The sequence below is a fragment of the Elephantulus edwardii genome, unplaced genomic scaffold (assembly GCF_000299155.1).
Source record: "Elephantulus edwardii isolate Elephantulus edwardi_28Jun2011 unplaced genomic scaffold, EleEdw1.0 scaffold00152, whole genome shotgun sequence".
Taxonomy (NCBI): Eukaryota; Metazoa; Chordata; class Mammalia; order Macroscelidea; family Macroscelididae; genus Elephantulus; species Elephantulus edwardii.
This window is the reverse complement of record NW_006399902.1, coordinates 4,662,339-4,687,900: the sequence shown is the minus strand read 5'-3', so window position 1 is coordinate 4,687,900 and position 25,562 is coordinate 4,662,339. Positions and strand designations below refer to the sequence as shown.

Sequence of the window (25,562 nt, the reverse complement as noted above, 5' to 3'; positions counted from 1 at the left end):
CCATTGAGTTAGAACTTACTCATAGTTGACGCCCAGTGGGTTTTTAGAGGCAGTAAATTCCACTGGAGGAGATTGCCCATTTTTCTGCCATGGAGCAGCTGGTGGATTTGAACCATATGCCTTGAGGAGGTTGGCAGCCCAATTCCTTACCACTAGTTCACCAGAGCTTCCTGTTTAGTTTGGGGAGGGCAGGAAAGAAACAAAATATGAGGCTTGAATTAACCCAGGGGCACTGGGGAGTGGAGTGGGGGCTGAATTCTGGGATGAATAGTTGTAACCCATTGAGGGGAACCATGAGAAAAAAGGCCTGGCACTCTGCTTCCTTTAGAAAACCATACAATGGAGCAGTTCTGCTGTGCCGCACGGGGGGTCACCCTGACTCAGAAGCCCACGTGATAGCAACTAACAACAATAATGAATGTTTTCAGGGTGCCTTCCCTGCAGGGCTCTATTCTAAGAACATTACCTGTATTAACTCATTTAGGACATAGAATGTACAGGGCTTGGAGGGGGTGCTGGAAGACAGTGTGGTGGGGATTGACTGCAGGCCAAGCATCGGGAGGGCTGGCAGTGTGATGTGTTCTGTTGCTGGGAGCTGGGACATGAAGAGAGGCCAGCTCCCAGCTGGCCAAGGAAACCCTGGGCAGGCAGGGCAGGGGGAGCAGTGGAGCGTTCACTCCAGACAAGGCAAGGCGACAAGGCGTATTTAATGTGCTCCTCCTCCATGCCGGGCACCAGGGATTTAAAACTTAACACTCCCTGCCTCTGAGGAGTATTTAATATGCAAATACCATTGTGAACCTCCTGGGGAAAGAGAGTCTGTGTGACACACTTACCTGTGCTTCCAGGGTGCCAGGCTCTGTACTAAGCTTGCAGCCATGGCTCCTTTAAGCTGCCTGATAAAACATTCCTTGTTTTGCAGATCAGGAAGCTCAGTGCTTTTTCTTTTAAGTAATCTGCCAATGTTAAACCTCCACCACTGCCACCACCAGTTGCTGTTGAGTCAGTTACAATCCTTGTTGATCGGGTGTAGGGTCGGCTGTGCTCCACAGGGCTCTTGGGAGATGTGACCTTTGGGAAATAGTTCACCAGGCCTTTCTTCTGAGGTACCTGAGTGGATTGAAACCTACACCCGTTTAGTCAATAGCGAAGTACGTTTTCATCACCCAAGGACTCCAGACATCATAGTCAGCTGAACACCCAGATGGATCTCTCTAGCACCTGTCCTTGATGTCTGTGTGGGTGTGCTGGAGAATGAGGCTGAAATAGTGGTGAAAATAGGGCTTGGAAGCCACTGGTTCTCATTCTGAATCTCAGCTCTGTGCTTTGCTCTTTCTGAGACTGGTGGCAAGTTGCTTCCCCTCAGAGGTCTCCTCTCCCATTTTAAGATGGAGATAACAACACCTAGCGACCAGGATCACTGTGAGGAGGAAATGAGAAAATACAGCAATAGCGCTTCACACACCACGAAACACTAGTTTCTTACTATGTGGAAGAAGCACTATCTCTACACAAAGGAACACTAGTTACTGACTATACAGAGACCCACTGCCCAGTTTCTGGTTCCCTTACCTGTGGGGAGAAAACTCCCTGCTGGACTAATTTTAGAGGTCACCTCCCCTGGGCCTTCTTGGCTTCCCTTTCAAAGGATCTAGAGACTTTGGAGCTAAGACTGCATGTCAGTCTTGTGTGCAGCAGGGCTCTGCGCTCCGCTCTGCAGGCTGAGGAGGGAAGGCAGCAGGGATGATGAGAAGGATGCAGGGTGACCAGTGGGCTAGAGAGCAGAGTCCACTCACTCATGTCTCTTTGTGGCTGCAGGGAGTGCCTGGAAACAACGGTTTGCCTGGACAGCCTGGGCTGACTGCGGAATTGGTAGGTACAGGCCACGCCTTGCCATCCTTCCCTGCCCTTCCTAGGCCTGGAGTGGCCTTCTGCTCCTTTAACTCCAGGGGGCCCCTTGTCCCTCTGTCTCCTGATGCTGAGAGAAGCCAGGATACTTCTTAAGGCCCCCCTGACCTTCTGGGTCTCTCTCCTTTCCCACACAACTATCTGAGCCCAGGTGTCTGTCTCTTTCAGGGATCCTTGCCAATTGAACAGCAACTCCTTAAGGTAAGAGTAAGAGAAGAGGATAGCAACTGAAAGAGGGCCGTTTCCTAACAGAATTCACACAGTGCTCAGCTCTGTGGTACCTGCAGGGAGAGCTTCTTAAGAGAGGGCCTAGCACGGAGCCTGACCCCTAACAAACTCCCAGTTGTCATCTGGTGAATGGAGTGAGCAGAACCTGTGAAGGGATTCATGTGGTAGATGCTGTCAGCAGAAGCTAGCCCTAAATCCAAGCTCTGGGTGTAAAGCTTGTGTGAGGTCAGACCAGGAGCAACCTGGGGCCGAGCAGGGCTCAGCACCTTCCACAGCAGAAGGATGAGGGTCCAAGTGCAGCTGTAGCAGTTATGTTCTGTGATGGGACTAGCTCGGGGCCTGGAAGAAGGCTTCAGCCTGCCTCTTTTCAGTCCAGAAAGAATCCGAGAAGAAATGGGATTTGAGAAGCGATTTTAGTGGTGTAAAGAAGTGGACTGGGGGCCTGATGGGAGAGTTGGCCTGCACCAGGGCCTACAGACCTCACCTGGACTGGTGAGAGCCCTGTGGCCTGCTTGGGTCTCCCCAGCAGGCCAAAGACAACACAGTCCTCCCTCGCTCATACACCTCTAGAGATGAGAGCTGAGAACTCAGTGACCCCTTAGGTCACCTTACGATACCCATGTCTCCCCAGATTCTCCTCCCCTGCAGCCTAGCATTCTTAGGTTCCCCTAATGGCATGGCTCCCAGAGCTCTTGTCCTGGCCACAGCCTTCTGGCACTGGCCCTTCAATGCTGTGGATGTCCACTATCCCTCTGGGTTCTGATCAGGGCAGATCATGAAGAATGCCTGCCCTGCCCCCACTCTGCACAGCAGTTGTTTCTAGAAGCAGCCTGAGGTCAGGTCAGCCTGGCAGTAGTTACATGATCGGTTACAGTGGGGCTGCGGCAACAGACCTCAGCTCTTCTGTATGCCTTGCTGCGCTCTGCCCCTGGGCAGGTGGTTGTTGGACTGCAGGGCAGGAATGACATTTCTCCCAGCGCTGTTTCATCAGTTGGCTCCTAACTCAAGTGCTCACTCAGCAAAGGGCCAGACAGGAAATGAGTGCGGTCTGGGGAAGAGGGTCAGATGCTATCCAACAAGCTGCTGACCAGGAGCTCCAGCCAGTGGATGTGTTCACACCCACGGCTTAGGAGGAGCCTGGGCTTTGGGAAAGAGCCTGGGCTTTGGCCTCAGACAGACCCATCCAGGCTCTCACTTGCCCTAGACAAGTCATATCACCTCTTTGAATGTCGACTCACATGTCCAGAATGTTTATAGGATTGTCTGCCTCACTGTGTTGTCAGGACTGGATGTGGTAATGTACCAGGACCTCTTTCAGTCTCTAGCCCATGGGTGCCACGTAAATGATAGCCATTATCATTGGACTTTCCAGTGAACAGTGAAGGTTAGAAGAGTGGTTCCTGCTGGGTGTCTGTGGATACCCTCCCGTCCGTGGATAGACGCCAGGTCCCTGAGCTTTCTGAAATTGTAGGCCAATGTTTACCAGTTAGTGTTGATTTTGGTTTGTTGGTTTGTTTGGGTTTTTTTAATGTGGACTCATAAACGCATCAATTTCTGAGGGGTCTGTGACCCAAAGAAGGGTAAAATCCAGGGTCAGAGGAGTCCTGGCCCCTTTGACCAAAGAGTGGGAGCTGGAGTGGTGGGATTCAGGCCTGGGAATGGAGGGCAGGCCCATCCCAGGGTGCGTCTGCAAAGTGCTGGGCTCCTCCTGCAGTGGTTTCCTTTGTCCCGTGGGCAGAGAAGCTGGCATTTGGAGTCAACTTTTCCAGCCCAACCCCTCGTTGCTTGTCCTCGCAGTGGGTGCAGGTTGCAGGAACAGCCGGGACAGATGGTCCCTCTGCAGGTCCCTCCGCCTCCTCCCACACGCCTGTCTGGGAAAGTGGCTTTGGCTTGGCCCTACCCAGGCTTCTTCTTGGAGGAAGCTCAAAGCCAGTTGTTGGGATTGGGTCCCCTGAGGATGAAGCAGGGTTGCTGTAGGGCTGAAGCAGGGAAGGGATGACAGACAGACAGATATCCTGGGCTCTGAGGTCTGAGCAGGGTGCCCTGTCTATCTCACCCCAGCCTTTTCTAACCCATGTCCCATGTTCCTTTGCTTTCTGTCATCAGAGCATCTGTGGGGACTGTGCCCAGGGGCAGATGGCCCGCCCAGTGTCCATCTTGGAGAAAGGGGAGAAGGGAGACCAGGGCATCCCTGGTGTGCCAGGCCTTGACAACTGCGCCCGGGTAGGGGATGGACTGGGGGTAACCTAGGAGGGGAAGTGCTCCCTGGCTGCGCTTCCCTGACAGCACCTCTCACTGCCCTCCACAGTGCTTCCTGGAGCGGGAGCGCCCAAGAGCTGAGGAGGCCCGGGTGAGTGGCCCCTCGCCCCACCTTGGCCCCTGCCCTGCACTCAGTGTTGGAGGAACCCTCCTGGTCACTCTCACCACCTCCATGTCCACTCCAGGGCGACAACAGCGAGGGAGACCCAGGCTGTGCTGGGAGCCCTGGCCTGCCTGGTCCTCCGGGTCTGCCAGGCCAGAGAGGAGAAGAGGTAAGACCCTCTCCATGCTGGACTCTGAGGGGGCTGATGCCTCCAGATACAGCCCTCAGTTACCTAAAATCCACTTCATTCCTGCTAGACTTCCTCTCATGTCATCTGGTGGCTCCCTGTCTTTCTTGAAATCTCTCTAGTGACCGCCGAGGCCTGATGTCACCTGGCCCCTACCACTCTGTCCTCATCATTGTCCTTGGATAGCTGATCCTTTCCTCCCCACGGCATCACTTCCTGAGATGCTCTTATCCACGGCTCAGTCCTTCCCGAATGTAACCTTCTCCAAGAGGCCTTCCCTGACCATGCTTTTAAACACTGGCACCCCCGCCACCACAGCAGCCCCAGACACACCCAGCTTGCCTTCTCTGCATCACACTCAAGCCGACCTGATGCACTGTGTCTTGTCTTTGTTCTTGGAACATTCTGTGGGTACAGTTGAGCACCAGCTGTGTGAGGGCCCTGTTGTATTTGTTAATGTCCTCCTCTACCTCTAGAATAAGCTCCAGGAGACACAGGATCTTAACCTGTTTTGTTAGGGAGCTCTGGTGGCCTAGTGGGTAAGGAGTTGTGTTGTCAACACAAAGGCAGGCAATTAGAAGCCACTAGAAAGAGAAAGGTGGGCAGTCTCCTGTGCAAATCGCCTCTGAAAACCCCCTGGAGGGTCAGCTAGGAGTCAGTTCTGACTTGACAACGGTGAGTTGTTGTTGTGTGCCGAACAGCTGGACTAGTGCTGGTACAAAATGCCTGCTCCACAAGCATTCACGGAATGCATGGAATAGAAGACTGTCTTAACGAATGTCCTTGGGCATCACTCGCTTTCTCTTGACTGGTCGTGGGGAGTGGGAAAGAAGGACTGCTGAGAACGTAAGGGCCCATGGGAACTGAGCCTCTTCATCCTGTTTCCATTGGCTTGTTTTGCAGGGTCCGCCTGGCATGAGGGGGTCCCCAGGTCCTCCTGGCCCTATTGTAAGTATCTTTGGTTCCCTGATCTGCTTGTGAAGCTTTCAAGGGGATTTAAACACCCAGACCATTCTCCTGCTTTGTCCCAGGGAGCTGGCCAGGGAAGGAGGGAACTTTCTCCCTTCCACCCTGCATCCCCTGGCACTGGCGTGCTCTGATGTTGAGCAGGAGGGCCCGGGCATCTGGTCATGGTCTCGGCAACCAGGGAGGCTTATGGTGGTCTTGCTGGATCCCATCAGGGCCCTGTGACACCAGCCCCTACAGGGGCTGAAACAGACCTTCCATCCATTGCTCTGGAGGGCCAGCTCCAGGTCAGATCTGCAAAAGCCATACCAGGCGCCTCAGACCAGGAGCATCTGCTCTGGAGTGCTCTGTGGGTGATTGTATGATGGGGCAACGGGCGTAACTCGGAAAGATGGGAAGAGCTGAAAATGCCTGCTTTGTAGAAACATGGCTGGCGGGAGCCGTCTTAGAGCCATTTTCAAGGCACTCAGGCATGATAGATAAGACAGAAAGAAATGGGCTTCCACTCCAGCGGGGCTGTTCAGCTAGTCTACGGAAGGACCGTCCACCTCCAAGCTTGTTTCCTGTCTCTGCTGACCGCCAAGCCATTCTTATGGAGCCAAAACGAGGAGCAGAGGGGCTTCTCGGCTACAGGGCCACACTGGCAATGAGTTTCTTCTCCAGCTGTGTTGAAAATCCTCCCACGCCTCCTCTTCCTGGTGACCCCAAGCCCCTGATGGTCTAAGTTACTGTGCTTATGAGATGTGACCCGCCTGTTTCTCCCCTCAGGGCCCCCCAGGTTTTCCTGGTGCCGTTGGCTCCCCCGGATTGCCTGTAAGAACCTAGCGCTGCTCGACTTCCCTCCCCTGCCGGCCAGGTCTCTGTGGCTTTGCGTGTCTCCCTTCCTGCTACGCCCTCGCCTCCCTCCTCCGTGTGTCTCCTTGTCCCGGTCAGGTGCAGTAGCTAACAACACTGGTTCCTTCAGGCCCCCACAGCGTGGACTTCCTCCTGGTCTCAGACTTCTCCATTTCTCTCCTCTCTCTTCTCCCCTCTCCTCCTTTCCTCGGCTCATTTTCTCTCTTCCATCCCCTCTTGGTCCCCTTTTCTCCCTGATTCACAATCCCATATCATTTTCCCCCAAATCTTCTAAGCTGCTTTACCTTCTTATCTTAAGTGGGTACCTCTTGGGACCCTTTTATTCTTCCCCTTCTCATTTCACCTCCTGCTTCTCCCACATTTGGTGCTGACTGAAGATTTGCTGAAAGTCATTCTTGGGGCCCTGCCAGGCACCTGGCCCCGAGCCCGGCAGAGATGCCAAAGCTTTAGGGCTTCACACTGCAGGCTGGCACAGGTTCGGTGCCCTGCTGCTTGGCAGGGCTGGCCAGAGGCACCCCGGCCGCCGTGCCTACACCTTTCCCATCATCCTAGAGGAAACTCAGCTTCCTCCTCTTGTTCACTTTTCCTTGGCTCTCGTCCTGGTCTGCTTCAAGGCTGGACACATGATACCAGCCAATGGGATTTCTGGGTGTCATAGGGCCCTGACCCTCTGTCCCTGGCGCCTTGGCCTCCTCCTTCTGCCAGGTGTCGTTAATTGCTCGGCCTTCGTCATCATCACAGGTGTGTTTAAATCGCCCCCTCCTCACTGTTGCTCCATCCTGGGTCCTGGGAACTATCCCCTTGTGTGTCGAGTTGCGTGTTCCCGGGGCCTGGCTCCTTGCCTCCCGGGTCTGGTGATGGAGGCTCAGGGAGCAGGGCCCCTCCTTGTCACAGCTCCATCTGTGCCCACATCCTCATCTCTGGCGGGACCTTGTCTGTTTCTGCTTGCTTGGGTGAAGGGGCCATCTGTCCGTCTAGCCATCTGTCTTGTGTTGTGGAAGGGTTTGGGCGCCGTCTCTTGAGGGCATAGGGGAAAGGGGCAGAGATGGTTCTCTTAGTGTTGTGGAGAACCAAGGTGGCCAGGGTGAGGAGTGAGGGAGGTGCCCCAGGGTCCCCTCCACACTACAGAGTGACAGGGCTGCTTTGGAGGGAACCCTCCCAGGTCTATCTCTTCATTTCTCAAAGAAGGTGTGTTTAGACTTTGGGGTGGCTTGGACAGGTAAGTGTTGGGTATCTGGTGATATGTTTGGGCATACATATCTCTTTAGGGGTACTTGCCCTGACATTTGTCTCTCAGAGGAGCACACAACTGTTACTTTCTGAAAGGTGCACCTCAGCTGGTTGGCACTGGAGATGTGCCAATGACAGACATCTATCTGAAGGGTACCTTCTGAGAGTCATACCGCTGGCAGGCATATATCATCTGGGGAGGAGGTTCCTGAGAGGCATTCGTATGTGGGAACCTACACTTCTGACAGTCACCCTTCTGGAGCACACCCCCTTCAGTCACCTTGCTGGGCACCCAACGGGCCACCAGCAACCATCGCTTTTTTTCCAAGAGTGGGAACCGAGCACTGCAGGACGGGGGAGGAGTCAGGGTCTGGGTGGGCACTGCCCTCCCTGTAGTTTCTCATGATTTTTCTCCTCAAGGGTCTTCAAGGAGAGCGAGGCCTGAGGGGCCTGACAGGCGACAAGGGGGAACCGGTAAGATGAGGCCTGCAGAGGTGGAGATAGAAGAGAGCGCCCAGGCAGGCAGGCGGGCTTTAGGCTATGTGGTCGCTGCTGAGTTGCAGATGGGAGGGACTCTTTATACTGCCATTCTCTCCCCCTCAGTCCTTATTCTGTCAGGACCATGTACCCAGTGCCCTGTCACTTGTCTCTACCAGCACACCTGGAGCTATTTCCTGCCCTCTTCCTGCCCCTCTCACCCCCTCCTCGCTGATCCTAACCATTCTGCACCCTAGTCTTCCCCTCTGCTGGTCACCAGCCACAGACCTGCCCATGCTGGATGTGGCCGAGAGACCTGTGCAGTGGCTCTGCTGGGGTGGGTGGCCCCTGCTGGGTGGCAGCCCCTAATGGATTGGCTGTGTCATCCTTTTGCCCAGAGAGGTGGAAGCAGATCTCTGGAGGGGAAGACCTGGTATACTGTGTCTGTTTTTCTTCACAGGGTCCTCCAGGGCAGCCTGGCTACCCAGGTGCTATGGGCCCCCCAGGACTGCATGTGAGTATCAGAGCTTGGGGAGGGGGTCAAGAGAGGACCGAGGTTGGACATCCCTCAGCAGGTGCCCTCATTGCCATCAGTTGAGGTGCCCTTCTTCCTTCCCAAACATCTGCAGTTGTGTGGCCCCCCGGCAGCATGGCCCCGCCACTTCACTTTGGGGGCCCATTTTGGTCACTATACATTGAGGGCCAAGCTCTCATTGCACTCTAAGAGGCCCAAACATGGTGAGAATGAGAATCTGTCTCTTCAGGGTATTTAGGAGAGTCAGAGAGACAGCACAGAAGTGCCACCCCATGTAAGAGCCCACTGGGCAAGGGTGTCCTCACTGATCACTGAGTGTATATCCACAACAGCCCACCATGCTCCTCCTCAGCCACTTCCTCGGTGCCATCTCCCTCTAACTGCCAATCTGGGTGCCAGGTGCAATCTCCACTCTTCGTATGAGAGCCGTGAAGGGCAGGCCATGGGGCTAATTATCCTCTCTCTTTCCACTTGCTTGTCAGGGCAGCAAGGGGGAGCGGGGCTACACTGGACCCGCAGGAGAGAAAGGAGAGTTGGTGAGTTGCAACTCTGTGGAGGTGGCAGCCAGGGTTTCAGGAGCCCTGCCCTGGCCCGCTGCCGCCTCCGCCAGTGCAGACTGGAGGTTTTCCTAACAGCCTGTGAGGGAGGCAGCATGACCCCTGCTTCTCCTGCCCCTCAGTTGCTCCAGCTGTGTCTCAAAGTACTCAGCACAGGCCGGTTGCTGTGGAGGCAGAAGCTGTGAGTGGAATCCCTGCAGGTTTCAGGGAGCCTGACTGACCTAGGTCACCATGGAGAAGGGGGAAGGGGGCAGAGTGGCTCCTCTCCTTGCAGAGGCCAGCCAGCGGCTGATGGGCCAGCAGGACTGAATCTCACCTTGTCTGACTGCTACAGCTTCCACCCTGGCCAGGTCACTTTACTGGGCACGGCCTAGGCCCCATGCCAAGCCCAGTGGCTGAGGGTGTCAGAGACGAGGATATCAGGCTTAGAGAGTGGCATGGCCCATCCAGGTCCCACAGCTCTTTAGTGGTGGAGCCTGGACTTGAACTCAAGTCCACCTGGAGACAAACTTGGGTAACAGATCTCAGCTCTGGAATCTGCCAGATTGCAGTCTATCACGTCTTTCAGTGAGGTGGCAGTGGCATTCAGCAAACAAGAGCTGCCCACGGGCTGACTGGCTCTGTGCGGGAGACTCAGCTCAGCCTAGCCCCTGCCCTTGTGTGAATGATGATAGTGGAGTCAAGGAAGAAGCAGCATGGTTAGAGCCTGAGGCCGTGGCCAGGGTGCTGTCGGTAGGGAGTCAGGGAGGCACCCTTGAGGAGCTGGTGTAGCTGAGGCCTGAGTAGAGTGGGAGAGGGAGCCCCGTGGTTGTGTGTGCTGGAGAATTCCAGATGAGGATAGCATGGGTGGGGACCTACAGGACCAGCCCAAGCGTCTGATCTCAGGCGACCCAGCAGGCTGGAGGAGCAGTGGGCACTCCGTCCAGGGCAGGGTTAGCGCGTGCAGAGATCCCAAGTGTGGACAGGTAGAGCTAGGTGAGGCACAGGTGATCAGAAGAGACTGGATCAGGACAGAAGACAGGGAGAGGGACATGACAGGGCAAGGGTGGCAGACTTGCATTGGTGGAGAACATGCCCTAATTCAGTTGGCAGAGGGAGCACTGAAAGGGTTTGAGCAAAACGGTGATACAATCAGAGCTGTGCTGAGGAGGAGACAAGGCCCACTGTTTGCTGATGGGCCCAGGAGAGCCTGAACTGGTGGGACTTCTGCTCAGGGCGGAGAGGAGAGGCCTGCATGGGCCGGGACAGAGGGACCTTTGCCATATGCCCTGCCTCTCTCTGTGCCTCCTGTACCCCATGCCCCCAGCCCAGTGACTGATTTTGCTCTTATGTGTCCCCAGGGTCCCCCAGGCTCTGAAGGCACCCCAGGTCCTCCAGGCCCAGCGGTGAGTGAGGGAGGGGGAAGGGAGAGGTGAGCAGGGTGGCACTCCGGGTCCTGTCCCAGGGTCTGAGACAGAGAAGTCAGGGCTGGAGCTGCATTGTTTTCTGTGGGTAACAGGGTCCCCGAGGAGAGCGAGGACCCCAAGGCAACTCGGGAGAAAAAGGTGACCAGGTAAGTGGGTGACCAGGACAGACTGCCTATTGTGGCTATTTGGATGGTTGGGGAAGGCTGGGGAGGGCCTGGGTCCCATGCTCTGATGGTGCCTCACGTGTGTGGGTACCAGCTCAGGCTCCCCACCTTCATCCTGGGGTTGTACACTCAAACGCATGCCCAGAGCCTTACCTTGTGGACGGAGAAGGCTGAGTCACCTCTCTGCCCTGGCCTCAGCTGCTTGGGCTGCTTCACCTTGTCACTCTCTCTGCACTGGGACAGCCAGGTGGGAGGGAGGGGGTGACACAACACACTGTCCTTTGCTTCTTCCCATAGGGATTTCAAGGCCAGCCAGGCTTTCCTGGCCCACCGGTGAGTAGAGACACAAGGCCAGCTCTGTGATGTGGTCCTGCCGGGGAGGCTCAGGCCTGGGCAGGCCAGACTGGGCTAGGGAGGCCTGGGAGGGAGGACAGCCTGGGTGGCCAGGCCGAATTCCAGGAGCCAGGACCTCGAGAGCAGGGCCTCTTGGGTGGGCCTCAGTCAGCTAAACCGAGAGCCTGACCCAGTGCTTCTGGGTGGCATTTCTAAGAAGTCCAAAAGGTATTATTGCTTTAGCAGCAGTGTACCACAAACAGGGGGGACCCTGGGTAGTTAAAAGACTGGTGAAGGCACCTCGGAAGCCAGTCCTGGTGATCTGAAAGATCATAACTTTGCAACCCAATGGAGCAGTTCTACTCTGTCCACATGGGCCCCTCTTGAGTTAGAATTGACTAGATAGCAACTAACAACACACACAGGAAGTAGAAAGGGGAAAATGCTACTCCCTGCCCCACTTTCATTCCCATCTGTTCCTTTGTTGATATAGGGACCCCCTGGATTCCCAGGCAAAGCTGGAGCACCTGGCCCACCTGGTCCCCAAGCAGAGAAGGTGAGCAGGAACCCCAACTGGCCAAAGTACAGTAGTCTGAGCCCTGGAGTGCTGCCCGCCCTTCATCTCTGGCCTTCGAGGAATTCAGAGACTAACCCTGGAGAAAAAACCGTCAGGATGGACTCAGGGTCTGCAGGGGCCCAGCAGACTAATGGGCTCCTTGGGCTGGAAGCTGGGCCCAGGACTCCTGCCAACCTCCATGCAGCTGAGGTCCTGGTCTCTTGGGAGAAGGAGGGAGGGAGGGAGGGTGGGTGAGGAGAAGGCAGGGCTGTGTGGTGAGAGGTGGACAGTTAGAATGCAGTGTGAACTGGCCTGCTCAGGCCAGTTTCATCTCAACGGGGAGGACACGGAGGTAAGGGAAGGGTGGATGCTCCGAGAGACTTCCATGCCCCACAGCCGGGAGAGTACTGCACCCCATACAGCAGTGAAGGAAGCCAACCTGGAGGGAAATGGGCCTCCCTGGAGGCCCAGCTCAGGTTTCCGCAAGGGCCCAGGGAAGGTGGGGCTGGGCTGTAATCTGATAGGGGTGAGAGGGTGCAGCAGTGTGGGAACCCCAGACTCACTGCCCCCTGGGTCTAGCTTGATGGACTTTGAATGCTGAGCTCTCCCTTGGTTTAAAGGCAACTTCCCTATCTCAGCCCAACCCCTGAGCTGTCCAGATGTGATGAGTACAGGGGAGCAAGGAGCTTCTTTCCAACACACAGCAAGGCTTCAGGGCTGGAAGCAATTAGGTTGAAGGACATTCTTAGTCTAACTTCTCATTGTACAGGTAAGAAAACTGAGGCTCAGAGAGGCTGGAGCAGCCCACGGGTGCTCATCCTTTTAGCAGCAAGTCTGAGAATCCACTGATCCCCTAGAGCCAGGGCTTCTCAGCCATTGTGGGGTCAGTGGTGGTGCCAACCTTTCCTTCTCTGTGGAGACCTGGCTGGTAGCCCTTGCAGAGCCCTCTGGGCACAGAGTTGGCTAGCTCCATGCCCCACGGCTTCCTGCTCTTCTTAGGCCAGTCATTGCGGAGAATCTTAAACATCTGCCCAGCGGTTTTGGTCCCCAGCTTCTCGTGGGGGCTGACATTTCCTGGGGCTGTGCTGACCCCTCCTGGTGACTGATGGCATTGCAGCGCCCCTCAATTCCTAGTGGTTTTCCCTTCCCCTTTGCAGGGTCTATCTCTTTTCTTCTGCTCAGCCATCCCCATGGCCACCGAGCCTGGGACGCCACGCTGTTCCCACTGGGAACTGCAGCAGCTCTCCCCACAGGTTGGCTTGCCTCGCCCGCCTCCTCTTGTGAACATTCTAATTTATGCATCTGTTCTCCTCATTCCGCTGCTTTGAGCCTTCAATGGCTCCCCAGTGCCGACAGCGGCAACTTTCAGATTGTGTATTGTAGTCCTGAGTCTTGGCTTCACGCAAAAGCTTACATGAAAGCCTGGTCTATAAAACAGATGCCACTGGAGCTCATCTGGCTAAGGCAAGCATAGGGGTCTTGGAGTCTCCCCTTCTGGGCCCTTTCTCTGCATCCTCAGCCTACATGGCTCCTTCAGGAACTCCTGGAGCTCTGGGGAGTACAGTTTGAAAATCACTGGCCTGCGTAATAGCATTGAGCACGGTGTGCAGAGCCCCTCCTAGCCAGGCTTTAAGGCAGCCGCCCCTCCCTCTTGTGAGACTCCTTCAGGCCCTGACTAGGCCAAGCAACCTCTTCCAAACCCTTATTCCTTCCATGTGGTTCCATCAGGCATTCCCTTTTGGGTTTCTTTACCTGCCCCAATCCCAGATATCCTTCAGAGTCTAGCATCTGGTGGCACCTCTGTGACATTTGCTAGCCTAGCTTCCTCATCACACAGAACACATAGACTGTCACAGTGCCCTGGGGATCCTTGCTGGACTGTGAACTGGAGAACAGCTCCCCCCACCCCCACCCCGTATTCCTCTTGGAGACATTAGAGCCCACATGGTGTTGGCACGTTGCTGGGAAGAGTGTGAATTGAATTTGTCTTCAGTTCACACTCTACTGAGTGTGCTGAGCCAGTGCCTGCCTCAGTCCTGCGGAAGACGCTGGGCGAAACGAGCTCTGGGATCCTGTACAGATGGAGACAGATCTTGTGAGGGCGTGTGGAGTTTGCCTAGTTAGGTCAGGACACAACTGGGTTAGAAGGAGCTGTCTTGACTTCCAGTAGCCTCCAGACCTCTTCCCTGCAGCCCAGAGCCTAGTCCCCAGGAGGGGCAAGGCCCTGCTGACTATATTGGGGCCTGAATTTCCAGGGCAGCGAAGGGATTCGAGGCCCATCAGGCCTGCCTGGTTCCCCTGGGCCACCGGGACCTCCTGGGATTCAGGTGAGTATGGGCCCTCTTTGCCTGTCATATGAGTGGTGTGATTACGTATGTGTATATGCATGGGCCTTAGTAAGGGTGGGAGCTGGGTGAGGGGTGGAGGGTTGAGGAGCTGGGTCAGCTCACCCATTTCCTGGAGCTCGAGCACAGGCACATAGAAATTCTTTTTCTTACCTCCAGGGCCCTGCTGGCTTGGATGGTCTGGATGGGAAGGACGGCAAGCCTGGCTTGAGGGTGAGAAGATGGTTGGGGAGGGCTGGCACCCCTTCCCTGTTCTTTCCTTCTCCAGGACCCACAGTCAAAGGAACCCTAATGAAGGGAGCTCAAGTGTCCCCCCTTGTCAGAAGGTGCCCACTTCTTCCTTCCATCTGCCCCCTACAACCCCACCTCCCTGATGGCACCAGAGCCCTTGGTTTCTCGGTTCTCCCGGGAGCCTTAACCTGGTTATAAGTGTTGGGCCACACCAGAGACAGGCCCAAAGGGAATCAATTTATATCCAGAAATGTAGGCGGCCAAAGAAACTAGGCTGGCTGTCAGAAAGAATCAAACTTTATTTCAAAAGAATCAAACTTTATTGCAGGTATGTGGAAGGCCTGGGTCAGGTTGTACTGAGGAATCTGAAAAGCATGGGACCATGGCAAAGGGCAGAACATCAAGTTCAACCCCTTCAGTACCCAACAGAAGGAAAACAGGCTTAGTACAGGGCCAGGTGTCAGCAGGCTTCCAAGACCAGTCAGAGGTTGAGCCAGTCTTGAATGCTTCCCACAGCCCCATGTGATATTCCCTCCACTCCAGGGATTGAGGGGCGGGGGGGCCAGGGAAAGGAGAAAGCAGGAATGAATGAGCTGGCAACCATCTGGACAAGATGTCTTCCTCAATGGCCCTGGTCTCTTTCTCCAGGGAGACCCTGGTCCTGCTGGACCCCCTGGACTCATGGGACCTCCGGTGAGTTGTGCTGCAGGCAGTTACAGGCTCTGAGTGGGCAGCTCTAATCCAGGTTCTCCGTGGGTGTCAGGTTATGCCCTTGGACTTGTGTAACCAGAGGAAGGAGGTGCCAGGAGAGGCCTCTTGTTGAGATGAGGGACCGTCAAGTGTGACAGTTAGTTCCTTGCTTTGCCTTCCAGGGCTTCAAAGGGAAAACAGGGCATCCTGGGCTCCCGGGACCTAAGGTAAGGCTCAGTGACTTCTTCCAGGTATGTTTTCTCTGTTCTTTGTGAGACGTGATCACAGCCAGACTCTGGATTAGAAGAAACTGTCTCCTTCAAGCCAAGGCTGAGTGGAAATGCCACCTGATCCTTGACTGAGATGCTAACCCAGCATCGAAACCTATCAAAGCCAGTGGTCTGTACGTGCTGGATCAGGGCTACTGTAGCCACTAGCCTGAGGGCATCAGAGGACCTCTGGCCAGAGCCACGACCGATGGCTGCACTCCTCCCATGTGGGGTTGACTTGGGGTGGGGATGCCAAATGGAGGTCACCTGATGAGATGTGACTGCCCCACTATCTTCTAGGGTGACTGTGGTAAGCCAGGTCCCCCGGGCAGCAGTGGCCGGCCTGGAGCAGAGGTAAGAGCTTTCTCTCCTTGGTCTTCTGGGGGTATCTCACCTAGCACTGAACATCTTGAATCTTCTCCCTCTTTGTAATGATGACCCTCCCTAGAGGCTATTGGGCCACCAATTTAGGAAGACAGACCAATACTCACAGGACAGGGCCAGCCTTTCTGGTCCTGAAGGCTGGCATCTAGAGGCCAGGACCCAGCCTAGCTTGTTGGACCTTTCGAGTTCTCCCCTGCTTTGCTCGGGCCTCTCTTTCCTTATAGTCACATGTGCACTAGTAAGTCTGACTCCTTGTTCTTTCTTTCTTTGGCTCCTGCAGGGAGAACCTGGTGCCATGGGACCCCAGGGAAGACCCGGCCCCCCAGGCCATCTCGTGAGTTAAGACTGTTTCAGATTGTTTTGGTCTCTGCCTCTGTGGGAGTGAGTGTCCTGCTGGGGTGCAGTCACTTGAGCCAGTTGGTGATGAGGTGAAGAAACCCACCCCAGGAGCACTGCCAGCTTGAGAACTCTGTGAGGGCCTTGCCCATCAAGTGGCTTTCTCTTTTTCATAATTTGTGCACATTAGAATGTACTTAGCTCATGAAGAGCGTTCAGTTACTCAACAAATATTTCCTGAACGCCTGCCTTGTACAAGGCCCTCTTCCAAGCTTTGGGACCACAGCACAGACGAGAGAGACAGAGACCAAGACAGAAGGCATCAGACAGCGATGTGCCACTCACTGCAGGAAAGGACTGGCAGGAGATGTTAGGGAAACCCTGACTGGAGAAGTGACATTTGATTTGAGGCAAGGCAGGAAGGAGCCAGTTCCTGAGCAGGGTGTGGAGGGAGAAGGATCCACAAAGAGGAGCAGCCGATACAGAGCAGGGAGGACCCAGTGTGCCTGAGGAACCCTAAGACCAGTGTGGCTCGGGTATATAGAGTGAGAGAGCCGGAGCGGGAAGGGGCGAGGTGAGCTCAGGGAGAAGGATGCGCTGGGGTTGTGGGAGGCCTCCAGGGTGTGGTCAGGAGTTTGGGAGCGGTCAGTTGCACAACTGGAAGCAGGGGTGTGTGCTTGAGGCAGTGGGTGGATGGGTTAGTGGGAGGCAGAGCAGTGGACAGGTCTGCAGTTAGAGGTGGAGGACTTGCTAATGACTCAGTGTTAGAGGAAATTCAAGGATGACTCCTGCATTTGGCTTGGGCACCTGAGTAAATGTGGGGTGGGAGGGTGTTAGTTACTGAGATAGGGTGACTCTGAGGAAGCCAGAGTGAATTTACTGTCTATTTCACTAGCCGACTAGAATAGATGCCTGCCAGTTGCCGCCTTTGATCAGTGTGACCACGCCAGGCTGAATAATACCTTGGCATCCTATTGCTGCCTCGCGTGGCTGGCCGTTCCATTTCCATGAGACTTTCTGAAATGTTGAAAGTTGTTTGTGACTATAAAAAAAAGCAACTCTCAGATCTCCATCACTGTTTTTATGAGTCCCAACGGTCCAGAGGCAGCTGATTGGTAATCCCAGATCCAGCCCCATCTTACCAAGTGACAGATGATCAAATGGGAAGGACATGTGCAGGGGTCACATACTCTGACTTGTGTGACTCATGAATTGTAGGCTCATGAAGGCAAGAATGAGGGGCACAGAGTTCTTCCTCTCCCTCTGTCTGTCCCATCACTGGAGATGTCCACAGAGGAGACCTGAGGGAAGTGGAATAGTCATTCTGGGAGTTTAGAGGGAAGAGCTTGGGGGGAGATCTGAAGTGAAGTTCAGAGAAGGTGTCACCGCTAAGCAGGAAGGGGACATGTGAGCTGTGCCTCAAAGACGAGAGTGTGAACCATGGGGGTGGGCTGGCATTTCGTACGTAGCCCCAGCCTAAGCAGGGTAGGGGCAGTCCTTGGTATTCTGACAAATCCTGAGAAGCCACATTGCTCTCAAGTGTAAAGGGGCCAGTAGGAGAGTGGCAGAGAGGGCCTGGGGCCTGGCTGTTGATCTGTGAGCATGCTGGGTAGAATCAGCACTCCTGCTTCCCACAGAGCAGGACACAGGAGGCAGGAGGCCTCAGAGGACAGATGGCCCCCTGGTTAACCACTCTGGCCTTTGTCCTTCGCCTGGAGCTCCCAGATCACCCTGGTAGCAGGTCGCTGGAGGCAGGAGAATTGAAGGTCTTGGGTGCTGGGGCCTTGTAGCCCTGGGCTCTGGACATAAGCCTCTGGCAGCTGCTCAAATGCAGGACCAGAGGGGAAGAAAGGGTGCCGGGAGCAGAACGGAGCTGCTGAGTTTAGGGTTTGTTCCTGCTGCCAGCCCCTCTCAGCCTGCCCGGAGGCCTTTTCCTGGAGCCTCTTTTCCATTTTATTGACTTGTCTCTCTTTAGGGACCACCAGGGCCTCCGGGCCAGCCAGGGCCAGCTGGAATCTCAGCAATGGTGAGTGTGTCAGGAGGCTTGTTCTGCTATAGACTTCTTTCACGGGAAGCCAGAAGGAGTGAGGACAGGAGCTCATCCTCCTTTCCTGGCTGTAGTCTCTCCTGCTTCCAAAGATTTCCCCAACTGGGAGGTGGTGGAGGCCTTCAGAGATGGCTAGAGGCTGCCCCAGGGCTGTGCCACCCCACCTCCCACTAAGAGCCTGGGAGCCGGGGAACCTGGTGGCTAGCACATGATGGGGTATCAGTCTCTGGCCGCGTAGGGATCTACCCTTTACCATCTCCATTCCTGTCCTCTAGGGCCTGAAAGGAGACAGAGGAGCCACTGGAGAAAGAGGCCTTGCAGGCATTCCGGGCCAGCCTGGCCCACCTGGACACCCCGGGCCCCCGGTAAGACCCCACACACTATAGCATGCCGCATGGGGCTTTGCCAGTTGAGTTTAGTACTGCAGATGAGGGTTCTCCAGGAAAGGAGAGGCAATCAGGAGCCTGCAGTGTGGTGAGAGAGCTTGTGGCTGAGGACCACATCTGATCAGGAAGAGAAGACAATCCCTGAAACACCACTGTGTCACTGCCCATGAGGTGGACCAACCAGCCTTACTATGCTGGTCCCTCATTGGCCAGAGGAGGCCTGGGCCCTGTTCTAGCCCTGCCTCATCCCCAGAGAGCTTGTTGGTAACCACCGGCAGCCTCTGCAAATGTCAGCAACCAGAAACTCATGGCTGGAGCTTTCTCAGCTTCTTAGAAATCACTCCTTGATGTCAGCTAATGTTTAATATCAAGAGCCAGTCACAGGTCAAGCGCGGGACCTAAGCGAGTCAAGTGCTCAGTGTACATTCTATCATTTAATCTTGACCACAGCCCTGTTAAGTGGAGCTCAGTGTCCCCATTTTGCAGATGAGAAAACTGAGGGTGAGCAAGGTAAATAGACTGCTCATAGCTAGTGATCTGGAGACACTGACTAGATTCCCAGGTTACCTGATTCCATAACTTGGTTCCTTGGCCATTCTCAATACAACTTCTTTCCAAGGTTCCGGATGGGTGAATCACATCAGGTGGAACCAATAGCCATCTGAGGGCAGGAAATTTCCTCGGAAGGCTGAGGCAGTGTCCCAGGTCTCCTAGCTCTGTTAGGGTGCACTCACCAAAGCAGCTTGTCTTCTGGGAGGAGTAATGGTGTCTGAGGCCCCTGCCTACCTCTGGGCTGGTGACTCCTGTGGTGGGTGGCCTTGGGCTGAATGACTCTCTGAGTGGGTTTGGCTGGCCAGCCCATCTTCCAGGAGTGCCAGTCTACTACTCCTGCTCACTGGGATTTCTGACTAGGGCACCAGGCAGATGCCCTGCACACAGGCAAGCCAGGGCTTCAGACGATTTTACTAAGCCGCACAATCACAGCATCCTCAACTGCATCACCCCACCAGAAGGGGCAGCTTCCCTTGTCCTGAGGAGTGAGCAGTCTCAGGGACACCCTGGCTGATCTCTGGGAACTCACAGGAGAACAGAGACATCCTGTTCACAGTTCTTGCATTCACTCAACAAACACAACATATATTCAGAGCCAGGAAGTGTGCAAGGTGCCGAGATCTCAAGCAAAGGACCAGGAAGTCACAGTCTGCTCAGCCTTGTAACGCTCACAGTCAGGGAGGCCAGGCATCTTCAGCTGGGGCTCTGGCACCAGACTGGAGTGTAAGGTGAGGCTCAAGCTGGGGGCTAAGTTTCCAGAGCTTATGCCTAGAGTCTGTGAGGATGAGCACTGGGAAATGATGGGTCCTTCTGGAGCACAGGGCTGAGCATGCCCAGTGGCCAATGTGAGGCCTGTGTCCTCAAGGCAGGCTGGAGTTTACCACATCTCTCATTCTCCCCCTTCCCCAGGGCGAGCCTGGCTCCGACGGTGCAGCTGGCAAAGAGGTAATGCTGTGCTGGGCTCCCCCTCCTCGTGGTGCTGCTTCTTGCTATCTACACTGACCGCTCTTCATCCGTTCTGCATGCAAAGACTCATTAGCTTAGTGCACAGACTTTGTCTGGACAGATAGGCTACAAACTGGGCCCTTCATTGCTCTGGGGAGAGGGCATTAGGGACTAGGAGGCAAAGATGGGGATGAAATTCATTTTTCAATGTTTTTCTTTATAAAAACCATGTAACTGGTCAAAAGAGACTATAATAATAAGTTCCTGACCAACATTTCCTGGACACAGTCTCTTACCAGACTCCCCAACATGCCACAGACTAGCTTTCTCATTCTGACTTCTTACTACCTTTCATCTGTGACAAGGAACTCTGGCAGCATGATCAAACAAGGCCATGCCCCAGGGGACTGCAATCTCTCTTGCAGCTGTCAACCCCTCTGTTGGAGGGAGATGTCATCCTTTCTCAGTCATAGCCCAGCATGACTGCAGGAACCTGGCGCAGAGGCTTCCTGCGCTTGCCTTCCGTACATGACTCGACTTGGGGAGGCTGCTGTCCTTGACCCTTGACTTCTCCCTTGACTCTTGACTTCTTTCTTCTAGGGACCTCCTGGGAAGCAGGGACTCTATGGACCTCCAGGTCCAAAGGTGAGTGAATGTTTCTTGGGTTTGAAAGGAGAAACTCCCAAGTTGGTGGGGTTTAGTTCCTAACTGTGACTTTAGCCCCAGGCAGGAAGCAGAGGAAGGCCAGTGGACAGAACTTGGAGCAACCTTGTCCATGAGAACTTCTGACCTAAGGCTCTTCTTTCTAAAGATTTCAGAGTTCTTAGCTATGGTTGGGGAAATGGATGTGTCTAGTTTATTCACTTATTGATCAATTAATTGATTGATTGATTGATTCATTCATTCATTCCATGAGCCTCCCTCTCTCCTGCTCCTCTGGTGCTGTAATCTGTAGGGGGCTGTGCCTTTAACTCAAACATGGCACCTCTCTGCCAGTTTGAATCCACTGGTGGTTTTGTGGAACGAAGATGGGCAGTCTCCTCCCAGGCAATTTATAACTTCAGAAACTTGCTGGAGGGTCAGCTCTGAGTCAGTTCTAACTCAATGAGTTTAGAAATCTTGTAGTCCCAGTTACACGAGAGTCTGTTGAGTTTGACAGCAGAGGACTATACAGCACTGTGATGTCAGTGAGGAGGAGTTTGGCCTAGAACTCAGCAGAGGCTGTGTAAGAACAGGATTGTTGTGGCCCAGTGGGAGGTGTGCTCTGATGAAGTGGGAGCACATCGCATGTGAGGGAACGTGTGCGTGAAAGCAATGAGGACTGAGGCATAATGGCAGTCAGAGAATGACCATCAGAGAGGAATGGCTAGAGGTGGAAGGACAAGGAGATGGGATGAGGGACGTATAATCAGGACCACATAGGGAAAGGTCTCGAGTGTCTCCCTGAGGAATAATATTGTTAGCCTGACGGCAGTCACCAACTCCAAAAATGTCTAATCAGAGAGTAACACCGTGAACACTGCCCTTTAGAAGGACCGGTGAGGAGGGCGAGTGGGGGGAGAAAGTGAGGCCAGGTGGACCCTCAGGGTGCCCATCAGGTGCAAGGCCATGTGCCCCACAGCGAGATGGGAGGGAGGATGGATTGCTAAGACAACAATGAGGGAGACTTGACATGCTTGGTGATGCAGAACCGGGACTTCTTGTCCTTACAGGGTGATCCGGGGCCTTCAGGACAGAAGGGCCAGGCAGGAGAGAAGGGGAGAGCTGGCATGCCCGGGGGACCTGGGAAGAGTGGCTCCATGGGGCCTGTTGGGCCCCCAGGTCCTGCTGGAGAGAGAGGCCACCCTGGATCTCCGGGGCCCACAGGGAACCCTGGATTGCCTGGTGTGCCTGGCTCAATGGTAAGGGGGACGGTTAGCAGCGTGGACACTGTCCACAGACAGGCCTGTGGGGTGGAGCCTGGGTCACCATATGCTGACCTTCTGCAAGACAGGGTATGACCCCCTTAGTAGGGGTTCTGAACTGTAGGCAAGAGTGGGAGGGATCGTGGCACCCACACCTCAGAAAGATGGACTTTGTACAAAATCTTTTGTACCACTTCAGGGCAGTTAGGTCGTAAGATTAAAAATCCCTGGGCACCCCTCCTCCTTTTTTCCCATGGAAGTCTGTTTCCAGGTGGGAAGCACCATGCCTGGAAGTATGATTGAAACAGGTTTTCCTCTCTTTTCCTCAGGGAGATATGGTGAATTACGATGAAATCAAGAGGTTCATCAGACAAGAGATCATTAAAATGTTTGATGGTAATTGGCAGCCGACTGGGTGGCAGTGGGTGCCACTTTCCCTCCCCAGCTGCTTCTCCCTCCTTGGCCTCCTTTTCTTTGAAGATCAACACCCACCCCCAACAACACTTACAGGCCTGGGGTCCTTGTCATCTGCTCTGTTTAGAGAGAAAATGATTCCCTCCTTACCTCCTCCCCAAGCTCCCACTCGAACCAAGGAGACAGGGAGGTAAATTACTGTCACACGAGGCAGCATGAAATGAGCCCTAAATAGGGGGTGAGCTGCAACTGCAGGATGATTTTTTTTAAGTCTCTTCTCCTGTGTTTTCTTTGTTAGACCATTCTGTGCATTTGCTGCATCTGCTTTGATGTGCTGGGGTCTTGGAGGGGGTGCAGTCCTGTGTAACACAGGCCCGGTTGGAGGCCTCAGTGTTGAGCTTGGAAGGCACCTTAAACGCAGGCAGGGATCCTGGACTTACTTTGTCCTGAAGCCAGTGCTGAAGGAATGAAGGTTGTTTGAAAAGAGTGATGCCCTAGTCAGAAGCCTCATGGGGGCGAGGATAAGGGGACACTGAAACTGGCTCCCACATTCCTTGTCCCTTTGAAGAAAGTCTGCTTTGGATTCCATAGTGGTGACCTATCTGCAGCATCTTCAGTTGCCCTGCAGCCTATCTGTCTTCTTTCAGAGAGGATGGCTTATTACACCTCTAGGATGCAGTTCCCTGTGGAGATGGCAGCTGCTCCAGGCCGACCAGGGCCCCCAGGGAAGGACGGTGCCCCGGGCCGACCTGGTGCCCCAGGGTCTCCTGGGCTTCCTGGTCAGATCGGCAGAGAAGGACGGCAGGGCTTGCCAGGAATGAGAGGTACGTCTGTCCTCTGGCCCCCTGAAGGGTACAGGCGGCTCTCTGGGACAGGTATGAGCATTACCTGAGGTCTGTTGTGAACATACTGTTTATACTCATGTGTTTCAATTAGTCTAAATGAATATGCATTTGTCTACCCAAGAATAAACTAATTTTATTTCTCTTGTTCCAGGATTGCCCGGTAACAAAGGTGAAAAGGGAGACATTGGAGTTGGCATTGCAGGAGAAAGTGGTCTTCCTGGCCCCCCAGGTAGAAAATCCAGCCTTTGAGGCAATAAATCCAGAAAAAAACAGAGGCTCTCCTTCTGTATGCCCTGTATATAATATAGTCATGTAGAACCCCAAATGGCCATAGATCAGTCAACATTTATCGTAATACTCCTGTGTACAAGGCCCAGTCCCTACCCTCACATTCTATTCTGTGCTGTGGTAACACCATGCAAGACAGCTGGGCAGGATATGGGCTAGGGGATGCAAGTTCTGCTTGGCATTGTCCTGGCCAAATGACCATGGGAGGTTATTGAACCCTTTAGAGTGGCTCTCTAAGATGCATTCTGTGTAAACTAAAAGAAGATGGCCAGTGCCCAGTGGCCTGACTCTGAGACCCAGCTTCCCTACCTAGCAGATGGGTGGCCTCCATGAGCCCGTGTCCTCATTTACAGAATGACACAATTCCTGTCTTGAGAATTGTGAAGATTAAGTGGATGGGGCACACGAGGCACTTTATCCCAGCGCCTGGCATAGGGACATTTTTATTCACACTAGCCAATAGCATTGTTAATATTGTTGAATTGATGTGAGACCCAAATCAGGCTTTCACAAAAACATACTGGTACCTGAGATGTCTTCATCAGTTGCAAGGAGCGATGTGTCATTGTTTCTTCTGATATGTGTCTCCTGTTTTTCCTTCTCTGACTCTTTCCTTCTAGGTCCTCAAGGGCCTCCAGGGTATGGCAAGATGGGCCCGACTGGACCGATGGGCCAGCAAGGCATCCCTGGCATCCCTGGGCCCCCAGGTCCCATGGGCCAGCCGGGCAAGACTGGCCACTGTAACCCCTCAGACTGCTTTGGGGCCATGCCAATGGAGCAGCAGTATCCACCCATGAAAAACATGAAGGGGCCTTTTGGCTAAAATCACCACTCACTCACTGTTAGATGAAGGACTCCATTGAAAACAAATGGCCACAGCTTCCAGGACAGACTCTGATGGGTTGTGAATGTTTTTATTTTTTAATTGCTGTTAATATTTTTTTAACAATAAAGAACCAAAAACTCTCTGCAGTCCCACTTTCAGTGGGATTCGTCTGGTGCTGCAGCAGCATTTCCTGTCTTCTCCTTTTTTATTTGGCTCCAGGGTCAATAAGAGCATTTCTCCTTTTGTCCATGGTAGAAAGCCACGCAGCCTTCTCTCTGGATGCTCCCGGTTTTTCCTCTGGTCCTTGAGATGTGGTGTCCTGTCCTTCATAACACACTACTCTCCAGTGGAAGAAAGGCCATCACTCAGTCCACCCCCTACAAGTGAGCCACAGAGAAGTCTAAGGACTCCACTTGCAGCTCAGAAAGGTCTCTCCCTTAAAAACAAAAACCAAAATGGTGTTTGGTTCTGTAACCACACCCTCCTCATGCCCTTTTCACTTTTTTACACGTGTGACCGTGTGACCGGAAGTCAAACCAGGTTGCACCTTGGGAAATTCCACCCAGTGCTGGCTGTGTTCCTCTGCTTAGAACCATCTCCAAGCCCACAATTTCTTCTTGATGCTCCAGTAATTCTTTGATTGGAGAGGCTGTGCAAACAGGGGCAAAGAGAGGCTCTGGCTATTAGCTGAAGCAACAAGGGAATGCTTCTCTGGGAAATGAGGTGGAACCTCCTGCCTGTACCGATCCAAGGCCCTGTTGTCAGCTCTCTAGACGTGCTTCAGGCAATGACTTTCAGGATTGTGAATGGCACCTATGTCATTCGCCATCGTTCTAACTTGTGTAGTGTTTTCCCTGTATGTCTTAGCCTAGCCTCCAGAAACCAGTCAGGTAGCATCAGATCTCAGCCACTGGCCCTCCAAGTTCACGGGGAGTCTGGTGACCTATTATTGGCTGTCTCTGCCATCTGCATAAAGACCAAGAAGGAATAAACCAAGACAGTAAATAGATATTACAGAAACTGTCCCAAGCGTCTTCATTCTCTGCTTTCCAGATCTTTTGATCTGAGGGGCTAGGAGAATGCAAAGGCACATCCAGAGGGACTTGAAAAAAAAAAACCATTTACTGGCCCTGGCTTTCTGGAAGGTTTGTTTGAGTTGGATATACTTCAGAGGGATCACAGAGCAGGCTCAGAAATGCACCCAAGTTTCATGTGTTTACTCAAACTGCCTAGAGCCATTAAACTAGCTGTCAGACCTCTCCAGAGCTGGCATTTCCGGCAGATTTCTGCAAATTCCTTGTCTTGGTTGGGCCCCAAATACCATCAACCCATCTAT

At 53.9% G+C, this 25,562-nt stretch overlaps 1 protein-coding gene across 1 annotated transcript in view; it reads left to right on the top strand.

Annotated features, from left to right (window-relative positions):
* Window positions 1-24,223, top strand: part of COL16A1 (collagen, type XVI, alpha 1) — a 53,492-nt gene extending 29,269 nt beyond the window's left edge. The window contains exons 41-69 of the mRNA XM_006894948.1: window positions 1,819-1,872; window positions 2,077-2,109; window positions 4,243-4,359; window positions 4,445-4,486; window positions 4,581-4,667; window positions 5,589-5,633; window positions 6,420-6,464; window positions 8,157-8,210; window positions 8,674-8,727; window positions 9,231-9,284; window positions 10,646-10,690; window positions 10,804-10,857; window positions 11,173-11,208; window positions 11,702-11,764; window positions 14,020-14,091; window positions 14,269-14,322; window positions 14,989-15,033; window positions 15,213-15,257; window positions 15,600-15,653; window positions 15,964-16,017; window positions 17,995-18,045; window positions 18,342-18,431; window positions 19,914-19,949; window positions 20,550-20,594; window positions 21,662-21,850; window positions 22,183-22,249; window positions 22,915-23,091; window positions 23,264-23,341; window positions 24,021-24,223. Coding sequence (XP_006895010.1) covers window positions 1,819-1,872; window positions 2,077-2,109; window positions 4,243-4,359; window positions 4,445-4,486; window positions 4,581-4,667; window positions 5,589-5,633; window positions 6,420-6,464; window positions 8,157-8,210; window positions 8,674-8,727; window positions 9,231-9,284; window positions 10,646-10,690; window positions 10,804-10,857; window positions 11,173-11,208; window positions 11,702-11,764; window positions 14,020-14,091; window positions 14,269-14,322; window positions 14,989-15,033; window positions 15,213-15,257; window positions 15,600-15,653; window positions 15,964-16,017; window positions 17,995-18,045; window positions 18,342-18,431; window positions 19,914-19,949; window positions 20,550-20,594; window positions 21,662-21,850; window positions 22,183-22,249; window positions 22,915-23,091; window positions 23,264-23,341; window positions 24,021-24,223 — 2,043 coding nt within the window. The remainder of the gene's footprint in view (window positions 1-1,818; window positions 1,873-2,076; window positions 2,110-4,242; window positions 4,360-4,444; window positions 4,487-4,580; window positions 4,668-5,588; window positions 5,634-6,419; window positions 6,465-8,156; window positions 8,211-8,673; window positions 8,728-9,230; window positions 9,285-10,645; window positions 10,691-10,803; window positions 10,858-11,172; window positions 11,209-11,701; window positions 11,765-14,019; window positions 14,092-14,268; window positions 14,323-14,988; window positions 15,034-15,212; window positions 15,258-15,599; window positions 15,654-15,963; window positions 16,018-17,994; window positions 18,046-18,341; window positions 18,432-19,913; window positions 19,950-20,549; window positions 20,595-21,661; window positions 21,851-22,182; window positions 22,250-22,914; window positions 23,092-23,263; window positions 23,342-24,020) is intronic.
* The last annotated feature ends 1,339 nt before the right edge of the window (window positions 24,224-25,562 follow it).